At 40.1% G+C, this 21,223-nt stretch overlaps 1 protein-coding gene across 2 annotated transcripts in view; it reads left to right on the plus strand.

The window, feature by feature from the left end:
• slc12a2 (solute carrier family 12 member 2) overlaps window positions 1–21,223 on the plus strand; it is a 69,096-nt gene that overhangs the window by 16,092 nt on the left and 31,781 nt on the right. For both annotated transcript variants that reach the window (XM_079658774.1, XM_079658775.1), the window contains exons 2-13: window positions 6,598–6,717; window positions 10,167–10,242; window positions 11,484–11,579; window positions 13,997–14,136; window positions 15,339–15,449; window positions 15,999–16,107; window positions 16,243–16,367; window positions 16,514–16,598; window positions 17,362–17,522; window positions 17,622–17,729; window positions 18,019–18,142; window positions 20,318–20,419. In XM_079658774.1, coding sequence (XP_079514900.1) covers window positions 6,598–6,717; window positions 10,167–10,242; window positions 11,484–11,579; window positions 13,997–14,136; window positions 15,339–15,449; window positions 15,999–16,107; window positions 16,243–16,367; window positions 16,514–16,598; window positions 17,362–17,522; window positions 17,622–17,729; window positions 18,019–18,142; window positions 20,318–20,419 — 1,357 coding nt within the window. The remainder of the gene's footprint in view (window positions 1–6,597; window positions 6,718–10,166; window positions 10,243–11,483; window positions 11,580–13,996; window positions 14,137–15,338; window positions 15,450–15,998; window positions 16,108–16,242; window positions 16,368–16,513; window positions 16,599–17,361; window positions 17,523–17,621; window positions 17,730–18,018; window positions 18,143–20,317; window positions 20,420–21,223) is intronic.

Here is a 21,223-nt window from a genome sequence, read left to right on the forward strand (position 1 = left end):
TCTATAAGTGATTTAGAGGGTTTCATTCGCAGAGATTGCAAAATAGTAGCTACAACAGCCTGAAGTGTTTATGACTTTTTAATAAAAAACACTTGGCTATTAGAAAATGGCAGCAAACGACATAACACACACCATTCTGTTAAAGACTTGGAAACAAAGATGCACCAGAGAAACTTCAATTATGGATATCTTTATTCTGCTTTATTATAATGAACACAACTGCTCCGACATCTTTTCTCTTTCCAACGTTCCTACTCCACCCACTGTGTCCCTGTAGCACATTATCCCGATGACCAACTTTTGTCAAACGCCTTCATTGCTTTTGAAGAGAATGTTTTCTGATCAGGAACCAACTGCCGAGAAGCCAGTCTTTCCACATTCCTTACTGTAAAGCTACATTTCAGAAAACAGGGATCATCAATGTGGTATTCTTTCAAAAGGAACTGAGGCAGGCGAGAGTTTTTTGAAACCCTTCTGCAAGTCAACCAACAGAAGCTCCCTGGTGTCCCTAATGCCCCACTAGGGCACAGAGCTTGATTCGGTGTTGCATAACCTCATCAGCAGCATCACCTGACATCACTCAGAGCTAAGAATGTGTCCCTTTGAACAGCTGCTCCAATAATCTGTGGCAGAAGCAGATGTTATTGTCTTTGAATTGTAAAGCCATCCTTATGGTAGATAACAGTATACTGCAGCTCAGCTACAGCCATTTCAAAATATTTCATTAAAAACACATGTCAAACAAAGCCTGAAGAAACTCGGTACTTCTTTGGTACTGACTTCACGAGTTTCAAAAACAGGCATGTAGAAAAATCTGATTTATAACCTTTTTACCTCGTTCTTTAAGCCAAAATCCCTGTGTTTGGACAGCTGGTTCCCACTTGAATCATTCAGTTTACCATATTTCATATCGAGTTATAAGAACATTCTAGTTTTCTTAGCTAATCCTAAAATCATTGGTAGGTTGTGGCATGCTTTCAGTACCAACCTTGGAGCAGCATTTCCTGTTTTCATCTTGTGTGTTTTCATTGGTGTCTGTTGAATGCCGGAAGATTTTTTTTAAATGTTTCATTCCATCAGTATGATTGAATCTATTGGAACATTGCTGGATGATTCTGTTACTTCATTTTAAGAGGGTCACTCTAAAGTCTTTAGACTAATGCTGGATTTCTAGCAAAGACCTAATGGGTTGGACAATAATGTACCCTCTTTGTTCTGGTACCCCAACACCAGTAGAAGCATACTGTATTTGGTAGAAGGAGGTTTTTACAGAGTGCTGCACCATCAGTGTCTGATTTACTAAAAACAACTTTTTTTTGGTTGCTACATTTCACATGTTAAGAATCCATCATTAAGTTCATGGAAAACCCATTTATTAATTAATTCTAGCTGCATTGACCTGCGTCTCTTTGATTTGATCCACAGTCAATTGAGAGAGAGACATTGGATCCCTTTTCACTTAATTTCCTGTTTATTTTAGCTTTATTTATTGAGAAAAGGCCAATTATTTATTTGTTTTAGCTGTATTTGTCGTCTGTCATTCAACATCAAAACTGGCATTCTGATCACACTGAAAAAACATTGTTAACGAGATTGCGTTAGTTGCAACTTTTAACCGTTTACAGCAGTTCGGAGTTCAAATATAACATTTTGTTTAGTTGCATTATTTGGTTTTTATAGTATAACTCCAAAGTACTCCTCGGGCTGCACATACCCCATTTATAAGGCTCTTATGGCATATTGGCTGTTCGGCTTCCTCCCGTGTGTCGTGTGGACTTGCTTTAGTTTGGACTGATCCCAGCACAGCTGTTGCCAAGAGTTTAATGTTTCCCTTACGGGGGTCTGTGTGCAATGCCAACAGAATAAAGCTTTTGTGTTGAGTTAGTCAGGAGTGAACCTCAGGGCTGGGCGACATCGTACATCCTCCTATTGTCTTTCCGTCTCCCATTACTCCAGAGATGGGCACAATGCAGGACGTACCACATGTACAATATATTCCCTGAATGTACCCAATTAGCACAACAGATACACACACTCCATTGATTTCCCAGTGTATCCCCTGTTTGGAATTACTTCTGAAGTTCTCTAGTAACAAGTGCTAAAACAACTTCTGAATTTTAACTTCCTCGGCTTTGCCAAGGAACCATATTGTATGTATAGTTGGCATTCTTTCGTACTTCACGGTCATACTTTGCCTCATCGAAGTGACTAGCTTTGTGTTTGCTACAGGTAGAGTTTCAGTGTTCCGGTAACTCGGCATTGACTGATTACGATTTAGCTTCTTCAAATCCAGTTTCTTACAATTCTTTATTCTGATGATAATGACAGAGCTAGCATTGTCACGAAACCAAAACTTTAAGTCAGATGCCAACACCTGCGTACACAACTCAACAACTGAAAACCTAGCACGGTAAAAACATAAAACAACCGGAAAAGTAATGAGTTATAGATGATCTTTAGACAAACAGGAGTGAATGTGTATACCATACGCAGGGCTCGACATTATAAATGGCCCGCTGGCCCGGAAGCACTATTTAGACACCCCGGGTCAGCATAACGTACTTTCCACTTGCCCGTTTGGGCCACTAAAAATATTGCTTTAAAAAAAAGGTCCTGTGGTATTGGTATTTTGACTAGCAATTTAGTTAAATTGTTTCGTTTATTAACGCTACAACATAGCGTTTCCTGAGGCTGTTTGCTTAGGAGCAGTGCGCAGACTTCACTACAGACTTTAGCGCCAGCTAACCATTCGCCAAAATGTTTTTAATACCAGCTGTAACCGGCCAAGCGCCGGGCAAAAAACAATCTTCAAATAAAAGAATGTCACCGGAGGAGTTAAAGGAGAGTGACGGGGATTATGAGAAGAAGAGGGAGAGAGAGTTTCAGCCGATTGATGGAGTTGGCTTCAATATGATGCCAATATAAAACAAGGTCTTTTGTCGGCTCTGTACATCAACGCCGACCTATGCTGACAAGTAAGTGAAGAGTAGAAAATATAAAAGGTATTGGCTATAGGGAAATGTCCCAGCAGTTTAGGATCAGGAGGGTTCTAATCCATTACATAGCCATTACATTACTGACTCCTAATGACAGGAAGGCAGAAAGCGCATTATTCAAATAATAATAGCAGAATTTTTTTAACAATGGCCACAATATAATTATTTGAATAAACCAAATATGAACAATTGAGGAAAATGAGGAAGAACTGATGATTCAAATGTTGTAGTAATGTAGTTTGTGCATAACTTACAATTTTACAAATTACTATTGCAACAAATGTGTTCATTTCTTCATTATTAGTCGATTGGACGAATGCTCTTGAGCCAGTGGTTACAAAGGTGGGGCCAGTGATGATAAGGGCCAGTGGAATTTTACCCTTAATGTCCACCCCTGATAATGTTTTAATTAGGACTGAACGATATATCGTGACATGGCGATAACCATGATATGCGCACCCACGATATTCACATCGCAGGGACGTGTGATTTTATTAATTTTTTATAGTAATTTTTGTTCCTTCTTTTTTTTAGGACGTGCGATATTAAGTAGGCACATTAACTCAAACACGTCATGTTACAATTATTTTGCTGCTTGCTACAAAAGGGAAACTTGCGCGGCTCTCATGTCAGGGGTACTTGAGTGAGTGACATGCAGGCTCTGCATGCACAGCAAACCACCAATCACAATCATTCTTGATCAGATCACAGCAGGCCCCGCCCCGCTAGTTTGCAGACCATCAAAACACCGGTAACAAATGAGCGAGGCACAGGAGGACAATAACCGGCGAGAATGAAGATTTACTTCCAAAAAGAAAAGCAACATCTGCCATCTGGAACTATTTTGGATACAAAAAGCTTCTTCTCTTCTTCACAGATGAACCCCCTTATTTGAGGGTAAGCAACATGCATTATCATGACATGTTAGAGCATGACTTAAGGTATGATGAGTCAACCAGTTAAGATCCAGACGTCCCTGACTAAAATCCTTCATCCGGTTAAATAGAGTTAAAAAGAACGCAATATATATCGCAGGGGAAAAAAATATCGGAACGTCATTTTTTTTCAATATCGTGCAGCCCTAATAATTGTAATACATTTGAATACCCAGAATGACGAGTTGTGTTATAAAAGCTGCTGTACTGTGTGGCGTCAAAAGTATTAAAGTTCAATATTCAACCCTTATTGAAACTTAGAGCTATAAGATACTCGCATCTTTTCCCCAAATCACTTTAGCCTCGATTCCCATTTCCTCCATTCCACATGTATATTTGCACCAATGTTTTCTGATTCATAATTTTAAGACTTAATTTTTGGCTATTTTCTCACGTTTTATGCCAAATACTTACAGATTGCTTTATGCTTGATTTTAATAAAAATATTTTTTTTTAAGAATCAAATAATTGCTATGTCTTTTATACATTTTTCTTTTATTACGCAAGCAGGTTTAACTGTTCCCCCCCTTAGGCGAGCAATATGTCCCAACATCGTGTTTGACCTTGAGGGGATGGAAAGAAATGATATTAAACTGAAGCCAATGCTAACGTAGACAGGGATTTTGGCTCTCTGTGTAGCTGACAGATGGCTCAGGTGAAAAGATGCTGAGTGATCGTTGTCGTCCACCCACAGCTCAGCCCTGAAGGCCTGGCACTCTTGGATAATTGATAACAGCTATTTATATTTGTAACAGCGTCTCTGTGCTGAAAGGTGGTCGTCCACACTTTCGTTTTATGTTTCCTCTCTGCATCTCACCACAGACCTGGCACGCAGCCACGTTAGTTTAGATGCAGTTAATTCCATCCCTAATATATGGCGCCTCTACTCGAACCAAACCCATTTTCAAGGTTAGCCTTTCATCTTAACTTGTAACACGTTTGATGACTGCATCTTGAATGGTTGCACAGGACCCACATTGTCTCGTATCTGTCCAAAAATATGTCATGAAATAATTGCCTTGACATTTGCTAAACACAATTGTGGTCCCCGGAGAGAAAAAAACAGATTACACATTTGTTTATTTCCAAGCAGCGAGCCTGTGGAATTTTCTTCTTTACAGCCCTCACTTCTATTGTGGTACACATTGAAGCCCCTCGGGCTAATTAACTTCAATATAACATTATGCTTTCAAAATGATGATTATGACTCACTTCTGTTCAGCTGTTGTTAAGGATGCCAGAGCTGTTATGAAGTCATGCTGGGAAGCTTATTTTTTTATCCCACACCCTTTAATGTACAATATTTGTGGCCAGTGGAGGAGGAAATGCTTTGAAAGCCTCTGAGTCAGCGTAGAGCAGGGGTGTCAAACTCAAGGCCCGGGGACCAAATCCGGCCCGTGACTTCATTTTATTCGGCCCCACAAGAGCTTGCAAAGAATATAATATGTTTATTATACGGTTACATGCAGATTTACAGAAGCACGTTGCCCATAAACTACATGTCCCACAATGAATCTGAAATTTGTCTTTTTTCTCAGAATTGGATTTTTTTCCTTCAAAATATTCCTTTTTCTTAGAATTTGACTTTTTCTCAGAATCTGACTTTTTTTCTCAAAATGTTACTTTTTTTTCATAATGTCACTTTCTTTTTCAAAATGTTGTGACATTCTCACTGAAGAGACTTATGAAGTTATTACCGTATCCGATAATAATCCAATGCAGAGGCAATCATGTAATATAATACATTATTTTATATATATTAAATATTTATATATGTATTTTTATAAAGTCTTATATATAAAACTGGTCCTTTGAGTGCATCCATGATGCTGATGTGGCCCGAGGTGAAATTGAGTTCGACACCCCTGGCGTAGAGGATTAGTTGCAGACGTCCTGTGTTCATCACTACTGTATAAGGGCTATTGATGGAGCAAGAACAGTATGTCGTATACACCCAAAGATTCCTGGCAGGGAGGCCACCAACGTCACGGCATTGTCTGTGCACTGGAGGGAGACTTCCTGTTGTAGTAACACAAGGACAGACATGCAAACTAACCCAGTGGGTTTTATCATGTTGACATTACATGATTATTTTGTCCTCTCAATGTCATATCAGATACTGATATTATGATTTGAATTAAAAGTAGTTGAGCTATTACAAGGAAATACAGTAACGTCAGATCCAATACCTTGTCCAATGTGACTTTGAGGGAAACTGTCTTCATTATGTTACAAGGTCGGATTAAAACCTTGAAAATACTCAAATGTGTGGCGTGTGTTTGACTCGGCATGTAGTGAACATAAATATAATAAACTAACCAGCTGTAATCTGAAGTAGAGTCATAATGAATGAAGTTTTGATCCAGACAACATTTGTTTCTACAATTTATACTTTTAAAATAATTAGTTTTTTGTTTTCTTCATGATTGTCAAATGATCGGTCTGTTTAGGATGACTTGAGGCTGAAAAAATAATTGTTTTACTTGATTGACGTTTGTCTCAGCGAATCAGACTCCACTATGGAAATTGTTGACTTATCCTACTACAGCTACACCCAAGATCCACAAATGTCCCCACATTTAAATGTACTGTTTAAAATGGTCTGTTCAGCGAGCTACAATGTTTCTTCACATTCAAACACCATTTTTATTTGTTGTGCTATTCAGGAGCCGTTTGAGGATGGGTTCGCTAACGGAGATGATCTCAGCCCGGCCGAAGAGGCTGCGGCTAAAGAAGCAGCCGAGTCCAAAGGAGTGGTCAAGTTCGGCTGGGTCAAGGGAGTGCTGGTGAGTGTCCTTAAGCACCCAATGGCTTCTTCTGTATTCATTACTTAATCCCCTTTCTTTTTGTGTTTCAAAAGAAGTTTAGTCACCCAGAAGCTCTGTCACGTACGATGTAAAGTGAGGGAGCATGTGTCACAATCATTCTTGTAGAGAATTAGTATTGTTAGGAGCCAAAAGCACTAGTTATACTTTGGTTGGCCAACCTTTTAAGTTAGCATTGCAAGTTCTCCTTTGATAAAAAGCAATGGGCTCTTTCCATTAGATTTTGGAATATTGCAGAAAAATATATATTTAGCAAAAACACATTTATGATACCGCAGGATAATCTCCACATATTAACACCAGTTTATTTAAAGTGTAAATGCAATCGCTAGAGACAACAAGCTAAAGTTAGGCTATGAACGAACTACAGCAAGGTTGCATGACTTTATACCACCAGCGTGTGACAATGTTTAGTGGTTTCATTTAACCACTTGTTACCATCCACTTCATAAAAGCTTCTCACATTGACAAGTGCTGTATACACTGGGATACTTTATGATGTAGAACAAAACATGACAATGTCTTCACCTTGTGTTAAACACAGATCTTATTTCAGGCAAACCAAAAACAGATTTAAAGAAAATGTTGACTTTGAAACGATGAAACCGGAAGTGCTAAATTGCTAACTCACAACCAGGTTTAATGAGTACCGTAATTTTCGGACTATAAGCCGCGCCTTTTTCCCTATTTTTTGACGCTGCGGTTTATATAACGGTGCGGCTAATCTATGGATTTTTACAGCTAACGGCCAACACCTTTAACTCTATGGGCTTTATGGCCGGTCCGCGGACCCCCACCTTTAAGCGGCGGGTTCCAGCAGGAAAAGCTGGAGGTCGGAAAAGAGTGAGACAGGTAGCGCGCAAAAGTAAAAGTGGAACCGAGAGTGGTATGCCGCTGCTGCGGCTTATATTCAGGTGCTGCTTATAGTCCGAAAATTACGGTAATTTCGGTATTGATATAGATTACAAATAGCTTCATTAAAAAACCACAACAAAAGGATTCCTTATATACTAAATAACCAAGCCAGTGTGAAGTAGCGTAACATAATATTACCACTAAGAAAACGGAACGTAAATGTTACTTCACACCTGCCCCGTGAAGGAGAAATAGTTTCCCTGTAGGTCTATTCTACCAACGCGTCCACAAATGTCTCAAGTTCTTCCAAAAATCGGTCGTGTGTTGACTCAGTGAAGTGGATCACAGGTGAGAAGTGTGCCTCCGTATATAATTGGAGCTGTTGAGAGGAGATGACAGGGTGTTCAGGATTGTGGAGCCTGAGTGTGAGTTTCTCCCGGCTCAGACGGTGTTTGGCTGAACCTCTGAGGATGGAACCTCTCCAAACAGATGGATGCGCTTCATGTCTTTATTGAAATATATAAAAGTATACACAAAGTACAGAGGATGACACAGTCTGGATACTATCTTCCTGCTTTTATTTTGACATGAAACGTCCTTACTTCCTCTCTTATACAAACCTTGCACTCGTCCATATACTTCTTGGTTTTCTAATGGCTTTTGTGAAGTAGTGTCGAATATTTTCAGAAAATAATCGTCTTAAAGTATGACGTGAGTGGCCCCAGCCCCTACAGGAAGTAAAGTCTTACAGTTTAAATAACAAAGCAACCAGACAAAGATGATAATCTACTTATCGCAATCACTTTAAATATGAAAAACAATTCAACAGTAACAATAATTAATCAGAACAGGCATCAATAACCAATGGCATGAACACAGTCCCTTAGTTTAGTAAAGATTCAAATTACAACTTGACAAGATACAAGTCTGAACTGCACGAGATAAAAGGCAATGTATTTCAATTTTTTTTAATTTAATATGACTATCAGAATCAGAATACCTTTATTAGTCCCACGGAGGGGACATTTGCGTAGTTACAGCGCCACAGACAGCTTAATGCATTATGTTAAATATGTGACATGCATTAAAAAAAAAAGTACTAAGTTATGATATAATAAAAATCATTCAAAAAAATACACTTCCTGTAACAGTTCTTAGGATTTAGCAGCCAGGTATATATTACACAGTTATTAACGGCATCTATATATATTGCACATCTAGCACATATTGCACATAGGTGGTTGGTATTTAACAGCAGCAAGTTACACCATTTACAAAATACACACCTTGTAACAGTTCTAAGGATTTAGCAGCCAGGTATATATTACACAGTTATTAACGGCATTTAGATATTGCACATATTGCACATAGTTTGTTGGTATTTAGCAGCAAGGGGTGATCTAGTCTGTGTTGTGGGTGGGGGGGGGGGGGGGGGGGGTCAACTAGGGGCTGTGCTGGTTGTATAGTCTGACCGCTGCAGGAAGGAAAGACCTGCGGTATCTCTCTGTGAGACAGCGGGGGTGCAGCAGCCAATAACAGAGTATTAACATTTGTATTTTATTACCACTTCCTCAACTTAAATCTGATATGAGTTTGACTTTTTCATGTTTTCATTTCTCACATTGTGTCGTTTTTAAAGTACATTTTAAACTTGATTAAAATATGCTTTCAGTCCACTAGCATTATCACGGTGGTGTTGTGAAGCGAATGGTGTTTTTCTGAATATTTATGCTGCTTTTTGAGTTGAAAAGGGCGGCATTCAGAGAAGCCACATGCTGATTTAATTTGTTTTTCAACACCACCTCAAAAACCTTTCCACACTACTGTATGCTTCAATCCTGCTCTGTCTAGAAGTTAACCAAATCATATTCATGTTGGAAACTTGTATTAAAAAAAATCCCTGTTGCAGTTCCAATCGAGAGGCGAAGTCCCGCCCATCTACTTCAGACCCATGGGACCTTATTTCTGAAAGATTATGTATAGAAGTAAATGAAGAGAGAAAGATTATCTCTCGATCCCGTTTGAATTGTGCCACAAATTACACATATAATGTTTGTCAATCTTAACAAATAATTTCCATATAAAAAAAGTCACAGTTTGTCGTAAAACGGTTGAAATATAAGACAATGATAAATACGCAACTAGAAAGACTACAAATCCCAGAATCCCAGTTCCGCAACGTGACGGCCGTCTTGGTGTGTGGTGCGGGACGGGAGAGGTAGTTCATTGAGCGTTTCACACAAAAAAAAAAAGTGTTACTTCACAGTTTTACGACTCATTTTTATTTTTTTGACTTACAAAATTATCTTTTAAATTGACAAACATCATATGTGTAATTCGTGGCACAATTCAAACGGGATCGAAAGATAATCTTTCTCTCTCCATTGACTTCAATGCATAATTTTTCCAAAATAAGGTCCCATGGAGCTCCCTCGGAAAGGGAGGGACTTCGCCTCTCTATCACCAGAAAATGTGAAATGTTGTTTGGTTGAACTAAAGCTGCCCCCCCCCCCCTCCCTTCTATGACCCCCAGTAACCGTCCCTCCTCTCTGCAGGTGCGCTGCATGTTGAACATTTGGGGTGTGATGCTCTTCATCCGCATGTCATGGATCGTGGGTCAGGCTGGAATCGGTAAGCTCCCGTCTGAAGAGCTGACAGTTTAAATGAAATGTTGTCACCTGTTTGGATTCATGTACAGACGATGTGTTTTGGACATATCGCGTGTGCAAAAGCTTCCTGTGGTTCAGCGTGAGAAAAAGCAGATGGTGTAACTCCTTGTTCCTCTTCAGAAGTGTTGAATACATTTGCTTTTCGACACAGCTGGGGAGAACAAATACACACAGTTGTGTAATAGACATAATGGTGCAAATAAGATGCAGGAATAGGACGCATATATACATTTAAAATAGTACTGTAAGAGGAAATACTATACAAATGAATACATACTGTATACAGGTCGACAGGTAACATATCAAGGCTACTAACAACCATACGCCACATGTCTCATTAGATCATGTTTTATAGCTGTTTAACTTTCATTAATACTTTTTTTCCATCAATACATAAAGTTATTATGGTAGATTATGTAGATAACAGTACACTATGAGTTTGTCATCTTTGAGAGGTTATTAGCTTCAGTCAACATAGTATAACCTTTTATTGTGGGTACATGTTATTTTCCAATCATAATGATAATTTGGGGAATTTATTTTTAGCTGTTATCATGCAACAGATACACTGGCAAAACCTCCCAGTCCTAAAAGAAAATACTGTTTAAATCATTTTGAAACTGTAAGCCGGTTGCAGCCTGAGGCAGGAGCAACACTGCAATGTGCACATGACGAGCAGTAAAGGTGAACAGTACAAGAACAGAATGTAAGAATCAGAAACAGGTAGGTTAACACATGCGAGGAATTTGACTTGGTGTTGTGGTGCATACATAAACATACATACAAATAAAACCAAAATGAAAAACACAGATAGAAAAGGAAATACTGTACAGTGAAATCAAATAGTGTGTGAGAGACCTCAGGCTACAGAGAAGCATCAAAATGACAGGCTGCACATAACTGAGTAATACAGCATCAGTGTGCAGAATCAGCTCTCAGTGTGGCACACAGCCTTCACCACATCAACACCGTGTCGCTTCTCTCCTCACTTCAAACAGTCCCCCCCCCTCCCCCAAGCACTTGTTGATAAATCTCCGCTTTGATGTGAAATATCTCCACGGGGCGACACATGTGGCGGGCTTCAGTGCAGCTCGCCTCTGAGGCTGTGCTACTTTTCACAGAGTGTGCCGGACGGCCCGCTAGAACACTGTTAACACTGTAGCACATTCCTTCCACTCCCTCTGTTGTCTTCTCTCTCTTCAGGTCTCTCCTGTTTGATCGTGGGCATGGCTACCGTGGTGACAACCATCACCGGACTCTCGACCTCCGCCATCGCCACCAACGGATTCGTAAGAGGAGGTAAACACTGCGTTGATTAGTAGAAGCAGAACACAGACCTGTTCCTGCTGTGTCACATTGGAGTATTATTATGGCCCGTGTGGACATGGAGCTTTTTCAAATTGATTCCAATGAGAACAGAGCCTTCAGTGGCGTCCACCTCCAGAAAAAAAACTGTATCTTTTCAGAGCACTCTCACCCACTTCCAGCGCTCAGATGAAAACGTTTCAGAAAAAGCACCAGGGTGACGTCACTGCGTGAAAAGCTTGTGTTTGGCCGTGTCTCTCAGATGGAAACTATCACAACAAAGACAGAAAAGCCTGTTTGTTGGAGCAGTTCGGCCGGGAGGACACCGGATGTTGCTCATAGTGAGAATCGTAGTGTTTCCATGATATCATTGTCCATTAAAGAGTGCTGGGAGGGTGTTTTTGCTGCTAGCAGGCGTTCCCCAGCGACCTGCCAGTGCCTTTCTCACAGAAAAAGTGTCTATGTGCACCCTTATGTGAGTCAGATGAAAGAGGAGAAAATCAATCAGTGATCAACCTCACTTGATGTTGAAGGAGGCAGGGGCAGCTCTCACTGAAGCAGGTGACATTTACTCTCCTCCGAGACAGAAAGGAGGTCTAATATTTAACCCTCTACCCTGCTAGGACTCTGTCACAGCGTCTCTGCCTCGTAGACCTCTGTCTCTAATGAGATGATTGACTGGTTAATGACAGACTTTTTATGAGCAAGTCATATGCTAAGAATGGCCGTTTAGACTCCATTAAACTCTGAGGAAGTGTCAAAGGTGATCAGCTAAGCACACAGTTAATTGTTGACTCTTTGTTCACTGATTGGCTCTATCTGAAGCTTTCATCCTTATCACATGCTCTCATCTTAAGTCCTAAATCGTTCCGGCTACTGAGCTCAAATATCAACAGATTTATATCCATGACAACTGGGGCCCATTTCCACCGTGTAATGTGGTTGAAAGCACAGGAAGCAGCATGTGTTTGGACCCTGTGTTGGAATTGTTTGATGTAAATGATGTTGGTTTGGTTTGTGGCAGCACTGGAGTAAACACTACAGATCACAGGGGCTCCATTAGTTTGTTTACAAGCATGGGTGTCCGCTGGGTCTTAAAAAGTATTACAAGTTGATAAATCAATTTAGCGAAAATTAAGGTTATTAAAAAGTATTAAACGACATTTTCCAAGGTATTACATTTTGTAGCTTGTTTTCAATAAGTATATAAATTGTCTAAAGAGGTTGTATTCTACAGTGTGCCTGAATGTAATCATTGCGTAGGTGTGTAGTGTGATTCTGTGGAGTTTATTTATGGCGTCCCGTTGGGTTTGACGTCATCTGAACAGGACATCGCACGCTCACTGCTTGATAGCACGTGAAGGTCCGTTTACGCCGGTTGTTAAACAACATCGTTATGGGGAAATGCAAGTCTGCGTCCAAATGGTCGGAAGATAAGGAGGAAGGACAATCAATACTGAATTTCAGGTTGCCTGTATTTGATTGGCAAGCTCGGCGCCATGCTGAAAGTTACTTTCAACTGAATACACTTTCAGCGAGATAAGAGATAAGAAACAAATGTCAAAGCAGAGATTATTGGAAGTCGTTACAGTAAAGTTGCTTTTGCAGTGGTAACATATTGTAAAGTGTTGAGTCAGCCTTTTACTGTTGAAAGTCTGCCAAATTAGGGCCCTTGTCCACAGAACACCTTTTACTGGCAGAAAGGCGCTGGCAGGGCTCTGCGGAGCGCCTCTTCCTACCATTTATACTATATATATTTTAGTTATTTTTATTTCCTATTTTGAGATGTGTATATTTTATGTTCTATTCTGTATAATTTCCACATTATGTGCAATGCCGTGTTTACATGTTGCAAAAACAACTCCCAAATTAGGATTATTCATCTAATCTAATCTAAAAATCAAATTTTGTCGAGAAAAAGCGCTGCATTTCTTTTGGTTGAGTTGAAAGGACGATCCACTTACGGAAATAAAAAAAAAAGGTGCAACATTCAGGGTCGGCCGGTCAGTCAGCTATATCAAATGAGCTTCATGGTCTTTGTTTTGGCAGTTTCCATCTGACAAACACGGGCAAAAACAAGCTTCCTCAACTTATCTGAGAATATGTTCAACTTCAGTGCTCAAAGCGGCTGTGCTCAAAGCGGCTGTGCTCAAAGCGGCTGCTCAAAAAGGTCAAGGAGCTCAGAAAGAAGACGCTTGGCTGACTGAATGTTCTCTGTTCTCATTGGAATCAATTGAGGTTGTTAATGCCTCCCCAAGACAGACAATGCTAGTGTCACTGCTAAGTCATCCTGCTGTATGTATAAACAAAAAGGTATACATACATTCAATAAAATAATAAGAAATCTGTTTAATTCAACATCTTCACATCAGTTCACTTCCACTAACTTCTGTCCATTTTCCTTTTTGCAGGCGGAGCGTATTACTTGATATCGAGGAGTCTGGGTCCGGAGTTTGGAGGATCCATCGGTCTGATCTTTGCCTTTGCCAACGCAGTGGCTGTAGCCATGTACGTGGTGGGCTTCGCTGAAACCGTTGTGGAGCTTCTTGCCGTAAGTCTCTATGTGCCTTTGATGCTCTTAGTTCAGGGGTGTCAAACTCAAGGCCCGGGGGCCAAATCCGGTCCGCAACTTCATTTTCTGTGGCCCCACAACAGCTCTGAAAGAATATAATATGTTAATTATACGGTTACATGGCGATTTACAGAAGCACGTTGCCCATAAACTACATGTCCCACAATGCATCTCAAATTGGACTTTTTTCTCAGAATTTTACTTTTTTCTCCAAAATATGCCTTTTTTCTTAGAATTTCTCTTTTTCTCAGAATTTTACTTTTTTTTTTTCCTTCAAAATGTCACTTTTTTTCAACTTTTTTTTCAGAATCTGGCTTTTTAAAAAAAAAAATCATTATGTGATATTCTCACTGTAGAGACTTGCAATTACTTGCCCTAGACTTCTGCTTTCAGACGTAGTTAATTATGAAGTTATTACCCTATCAGATAATAATCCAATGCAGAGGCCATCATGTAATATAATGCATTATTTTATATATATAAAATATTTATATATGTATTTTGATATAGTCTTAAAGTTACAACCAGCCCTTTGAGTGCAACCATAATTCATACGTGGCCCGTGATGAAATTGAGTTGGACACCCCTGTCTCACTTCCACTTTGACTCTCTGAGTTGAGTAAACCTGACCTTTCCCATCACCTGCACACAGACAGCTTGCTGCAGAGAGAATTGGTGGCAATGCGACACCCTATGAGCCAAGTTAACTGATACATCACTGTCTATTGGCCCTCCATCTATCCAGCCATCCATTATTATCCTGTAGGGCTGTGGGGGGGCTGGAGCTGATCCATTTACCTTTACAGCAGCTCTGCAAAGCACACACAGAGGGAGTCATATACCACAAAAACAAACATTGAAACATACTCACTTTATTTGATGAATTCAGTCTGCTCAAGCCTTGTTTTACTCCATTATTATTACATAAAAGTCGCACAAATAGGGAGTGTTATGTTTAGTGTTGATTTAGTTTTGTTCTGTTAAAACGCCTTGTGTGGAATGCTTTGGCAATGCTATGTTTAAAATGTGGTCATGCCAATAAAGCCCTATTGTATTGTATTGTATTGACTGTGTGAGCTCACCATCATTAGACAGCTGTCTAATCGTCTGTAAAAATCAAGAACTTTAGCCATTGGGTTTTATTGTTACACTCTTTAACAACTCCACGTTTTGTCTTGCAGGGTGTAGATGCCATCATGACGGATGAAATCAACGATGTCCGCATCATCGGCACCATCACGGTGATCCTTCTGCTGGGCATCTCTGTGGCAGGCATGGAATGGGAGGCCAAGGTAGGAACAAAACCCTATTCCTGGTTAAATGAAGTTTATCTTAAACATTGCTCAAGTGTGGTCCTGGTAACCTGAACTAGGTTAGAAAATGGCAAGAACCTGGCACCTATAAAAAGCCGTCACTATAGTGGCCTATTTACATTTTGAGCCCTTTAAAGAATCAAAATAAAGCACCGTTTAGATCTAAAGGCAGAGCAGAGGCATTAGATTCCTGGAAATCCAAATGTTCCCTAGAGCCATCAGACTCGGGACACGCACCATGATTGATTTCAAGATTATTGTCATGTGTACATACATAGCTACAGTGTAGTTATGACAATGAACATCTTAGGTCACAGGCTCCTCCAACAGTGCAGCACAATGAAACCCATACAATAGTGCAAGTAAATATAATAGAAATAGTGCAGAGTAGTCAAGTAATTAGAATATATATAAGTTGCAAACAGATGAATGTTATGGATTTTCTTTCAAAGGTTCAGGTGTTTGACAGTCATGTTAGTGTCAGAGATCAGCTGTGACTAATCATTTGGTTTATTTTCTTCTCCGTAGGCCCAGATATTCTTGCTCATTGTCCTCATCGCAGCCATCATCAACTACTTCATCGGAACCTTCATCCCCATCAAGTCCAAGGAAGCTTTGGGCTACTTTGGCTACGACAGTATGTCCACACACTTAAATGAAACTAGCTGAAATCAACAGAATGAACATATCTAACTCCTGTGTTGGCAACGCTGGCACTGAAGAAGGCTCTGTCCCTGTCCGTACAGTACTCTAATCTCTATCGTATTATCAGGTGCAATCATGTGGGAGAACATGGGTCCGGATTTCCGAGGCGAGACGTTCTTCTCCATGTTTGCCATCTTCTTCCCTGCAGCCACTGGTATTCTGGCCGGGGCCAACATCTCTGGAGACCTCGCTGTAAGTCTACTGAGATGATGCTCATGGAATGGATTTAGATTTATTAGATTGACGCTGTCGAACCGAGCAAACTTAAAGGCCTTTTTATAGATAAGAAATCCCATGTTTGTGTTGATCGATAGCTTTTGTTGTGTTTTTTGTTGCAGGACCCACAGCTGGCCATCCCCAGAGGAACCCTTCTGGCCATCGTGATCACAGGAATAGTGTACCTGGGAGTTGCTGTTTCAACAGGTGCAGTGCTATATGTGATTTAGTCTGTAACTTTTCATTTATCATGCTGCGCTTTCACACCGGAGTACTTTTCCCGTTTAGTTCCGATAGTTCCTGGAGTTTTGCGTTCACACCAAAAAGAGAACTTAGTTCATGAGAACTTTTCCCCCCTTTTCAGTCCCTGCTATAGAGGTGGGACTTTCCCGGGGAGAAAAAAGTTCCAATTTCTGATTGGCTGGGCGAATTGGAAACCACGCCCCGTAAAACTCTGAAAAGTTTTTTGAAGCCGCCATTGTATTTACTGGCATTAGAATTATTAGCATTAGCCCCGCACACCAACGGAGAGAGAATAACTTACGGCAACACAAAAAAAAACATGGGAGCGGTGGAGATGAGGAGGTGTCGGCGTTCTGGAGATTTACTCGGAAGGCTTCAGTAGAAGCTGCTGGGAGTCCCAGCAGCTTCTACTGAAGCCAGTCCCCAACTCCGGGGACTTATGGCCGGGGACTTCGGGTGGCAGTATACGCCGTGAAGTTGTTTGCGGCCAAAAGTAAACCCAAAGCAGAAGCAGAAGCAGAAGAAGTGACGTCAGCGGCTTCATTTGCGTAATCTTCCCTCAGGGACTTATTCCGCTGTGAACGCGATCTGCTCTTAGTTCCATGGGGGAACTAAGTGCTGGAAACTAAGTGCTGGGAACTAAGTGCGGCAAAGTACTTGGTGTGAAAGCGGCTATAGTGTGATAGTACTATGGTGTCTAACAGAGTGTCTGTGCATTTCTCACCAGGCTCCTGTATTGTGAGAGACGCCAGTGGGAATGTTAATGACACACTCAGTTCTGAGTTCATGGCCAACTGCACAGACGCTGCCTGCAAATTCGGCTTTGATTTCTCTTCGTGTAAGAACGATGCTGCCGGCTGCAAATTTGGACTCCAAAATGACTTCCAGGTATGAAGGGGCTCAGTCAGGAGACGAGGTCTGGAGAGGTCATAAGATTGCTCTTTGTTGGGTGTAAAAAGACTAATTCACATTTCGTGTTTGTTTCAGGTGATGAGCTTGGTTTCTGGTTTCGGGCCCATCATCTCTGCTGGAATCTTCTCGGCCACTCTGTCCTCCGCTCTGGCCTCGTTAGTCAGCGCTCCCAAAGTTTTCCAGGTAAGATCTGACACAACGTGCATTAAGGCACCTAACGAATTACACTAACAACCCTCAAGATTCAAAGATTCATTATTGTCATTATACACAGTAGCTACAGAGCAGTTATGGCAATGAAACTTAACTTAAGTCCCAGGCTCATCCTAACACACAACATAAATACATGTAAATACAATAAGATAGACAAGAACAGAATGTAAAATGAAATGCTGTACAGTGAAACAATATTCTGTTAAGAGCAATTCACCTATAGATTTGGCTAACAGTACTCTTTGTTATTTTTCCACAGGCTTTGTGTAAGGACAACATTTACCCCGGCCTGGGCATGTTCGCCAAAGGCTACGGCAAGAACAACGAGCCCCTGAAAGGATACATCCTGACCTTCATCATCGCTCTGGCCTTCATCCTCATCGGTACGGCTGCACACACTACTCACTAGTCATATATATATCCCTGAGTTACCAATAAACCCCACTTAGTATGAACCAAAAATCTAGGGGTGGTAGTGTTCAATCAAGAGAACGTTACTTGAGAGGACATCTGGCAGTGACCATAAGGACAAATATAAGATAGTGGTTAAATGGGGCATTTACAATGAATTGAATAAGGCTGTAAGCCCCCTGAGACAAATGGTTCATTTGTGATATTAGCATTGGATTGATTGAGGACATTTAAATTACCTTTTTAATTAGTGAATAATTAATAGTTACTTTGGTTTGAATAGACCAATTAGTTCAAGTTTGTCCCTTACTTTCCTATAATTAGTGCCAAATTACACAGTTATTCCCTGAACACTTTTTTGAGCATCATTATGAATTATTACGAAATAATGGTCCCCTATAAAAAGGCATTATGCTTTTATACAGACACAGAACATGGTCTGATGGGGCGAGAATCATTCCATCACAAGTATCTCAACCCAATTGGTACCAATGTTATAGATATCATATTTTGCACTGGTCCCCAGTATTTGATGGTGTAAACCAGAGTTTCTGATAGCCGGTAATTTCCCTGACTATGACCGGTAAAATATGCTGAAGACCGGCAAATCTAAATCTCTCCGTTCAAAATCATTTCCCCTTAGCGCAATACCGCATCAGTTGTGCCACTTATGTGACAGACAAGAAGAGTCCATACGCCACATGCACAGTCACTTCCTTTCTACTGTCTGACATTTAATGTGGAGAAAGAGATTTACCCTCCTGAAGGGGACATTTTGACCCCTCTAAACATATGCTTAATGCTGCGCTATACTTTTGCCGCCACACCCCGTTGCCAAGCAACGCTTATAGGTGTCCTTTGATACGCAGTCATATCATTAACTAGAACTAGCTAGTATAATCTGAAGAGAGAGAGAGATCAGAGAGCAGATCAGCTGCTGCTGACGTAGACACGCAGCTCTGCATGATCACAGCTCCGCCCGCTGTGACGGACCGGTGAGCGGAGCAAAACACACACTTCAAGTTAGACTTAACACACTTAGCTATTTTACCTACCTCTGGAACGAGCTAAACTAGTAATATCAGAATCAGAATCCCTTTATTAGTCCCACAGAGGGGAAATGTGCAGCGTTACAGCAGAAAGAGCCACAGACAGCTTAGTGTTGCATATCTGAAATGCGTTAAAAAAGTACTAAGTTATAATATAATAAACAAACAACACAACAATATGCTAAAAATGTACTAAGCTATAATATAATAAACAATAAACAATATGCTAAAAAAAAGATAAAAACTAAAAAAGTTAAATAATTTTCAAAAATACAGATAAAAAACTAATCAAATCTACAGATCAAATCCTGTAGCAGTTCTTAGGATTTAGAAGCCCGGTATATATTACAGTTATTAAAGATGGCATATGTATATAAAGTATATATTGCACATAAAGCACATATTGCACATAGTTTGACGGTATTTAACAGCAGCAGGTTACACAATCTACAAAATACAAGATGGATACCTTGTAACAGTAACAAGGTTTAGCAGCCAGGTATAAATTACACAGTTATTAATGGCATATACATATAGCACATATAGCACATATTGCACAAAGTTGGTTTGTATTTAGCAGCAAGGGGGTGTTATAGTCTGTGTTGTGGTGTGTGTAGGAGGGTCTACTAGGGGCAGTACATATACATATATTTATTCTTCACTGTCGGGTCACTCATTACTGGATCAGTGATCTGCATGAGAGGGACGTGCTGTCAGGAGAGAGAGAGAGAGAGAGAGAGAGAGGCTCCATTTATTATCCAAAGTTACTGTACACTTTTGAATAATGTAGTTAATCTACTATAATTAGTTTGTCGTTATCAATTAGTTTTAAAGCTCAATAAATAACAAAAAAGACCTCTGATCGGCACTTTTCTCATTTTGTCCGGAAGATTTCAACTTTAGCGGACATGTTGACAAAATTCTAACGGAAACTCTTGTGTAAACTGTAAAGAATTTTCCGATTTATTGACCGAACGACTCAAATAAATCCAGAATAATAGCCTTTTGTTTTCCTCTTGCAAACGAATGAGGAAAAGAGGACAGGAAATGTGATAGTGATTAATTTTAATCGTACCGTTTCATGTGTTCTTCTTGCAGCTCAGTTGAACGTTATTGCCCCCATCATCTCCAACTTTTTCTTGGCTTCCTACGCCTTGATCAACTTCTCCGTGTTCCACGCTTCACTGGCTAACTCCCCAGGTAAGATCAAAAGCAGAGAAGTGTGCAGAGTTGTAGAGTTAGGATCATTAGAGATTGTTAAAAACCAGTCATATGGTTTTTTACAATGATTGGAAATGATGGGATTCAAAAGGAATCACATGTCCAAGTGCTCTCACAGCTTAGAGTCTGTAACGGATCAGAAGCCAGATAGATGTACTGCAGTAGCACTCACATGAACAACTCCATTTTTCCACAGGAACATTTCTAATTTCTATTCTGTAAACTTTTAGGGTATTTTCAAATGTTTCCAAAATCAAAGCTTTAGATTTTTAAATTTCAGATTGTTAGGATTTCACTTTGACAGAAGAGTAAAGCCTTGTCCAACATCAAAGTAAACGTTTGACTTAAACCAATTACTCCATACTTCCTTTAATGTCATTGTAGCGATGACGCAGTGTTATTTAATATCGTTGAAAATGACATGAAATCCCAGTGCAGTGATCGGCTGTTGGTGGTCAGTTGTTTTTGATTCCCAATCACTACATGACTATACAGATCGTTAAAATATACTACTACTATTAATCTCAACAGATGACTCATTTTATTTGATGCGCTGAGTCAGTTATGAGTCATGGTTTAGTGTTGTATTGGAGCAATAGGCATTTTTATTTTTATTGAGCTGTTGTTTTGTCTGGCATCAGAACAGCTATCTGGTAGCATCATCTACAGCAGGGGTGTCAAACTCAAATACACAGTGGGCCAAAAATAAATAAATCAGTACTAGTCGAGGGCCGGACTGGTTCAATGTTTATTGAATGAACTTATTGCACATATTAAACCAGG

This window comes from Notothenia rossii (genome assembly GCF_949606895.1).
Source record: "Notothenia rossii genome assembly, chromosome: 11".
NCBI lineage: Eukaryota > Metazoa > Chordata > Actinopteri > Perciformes > Nototheniidae > Notothenia > Notothenia rossii.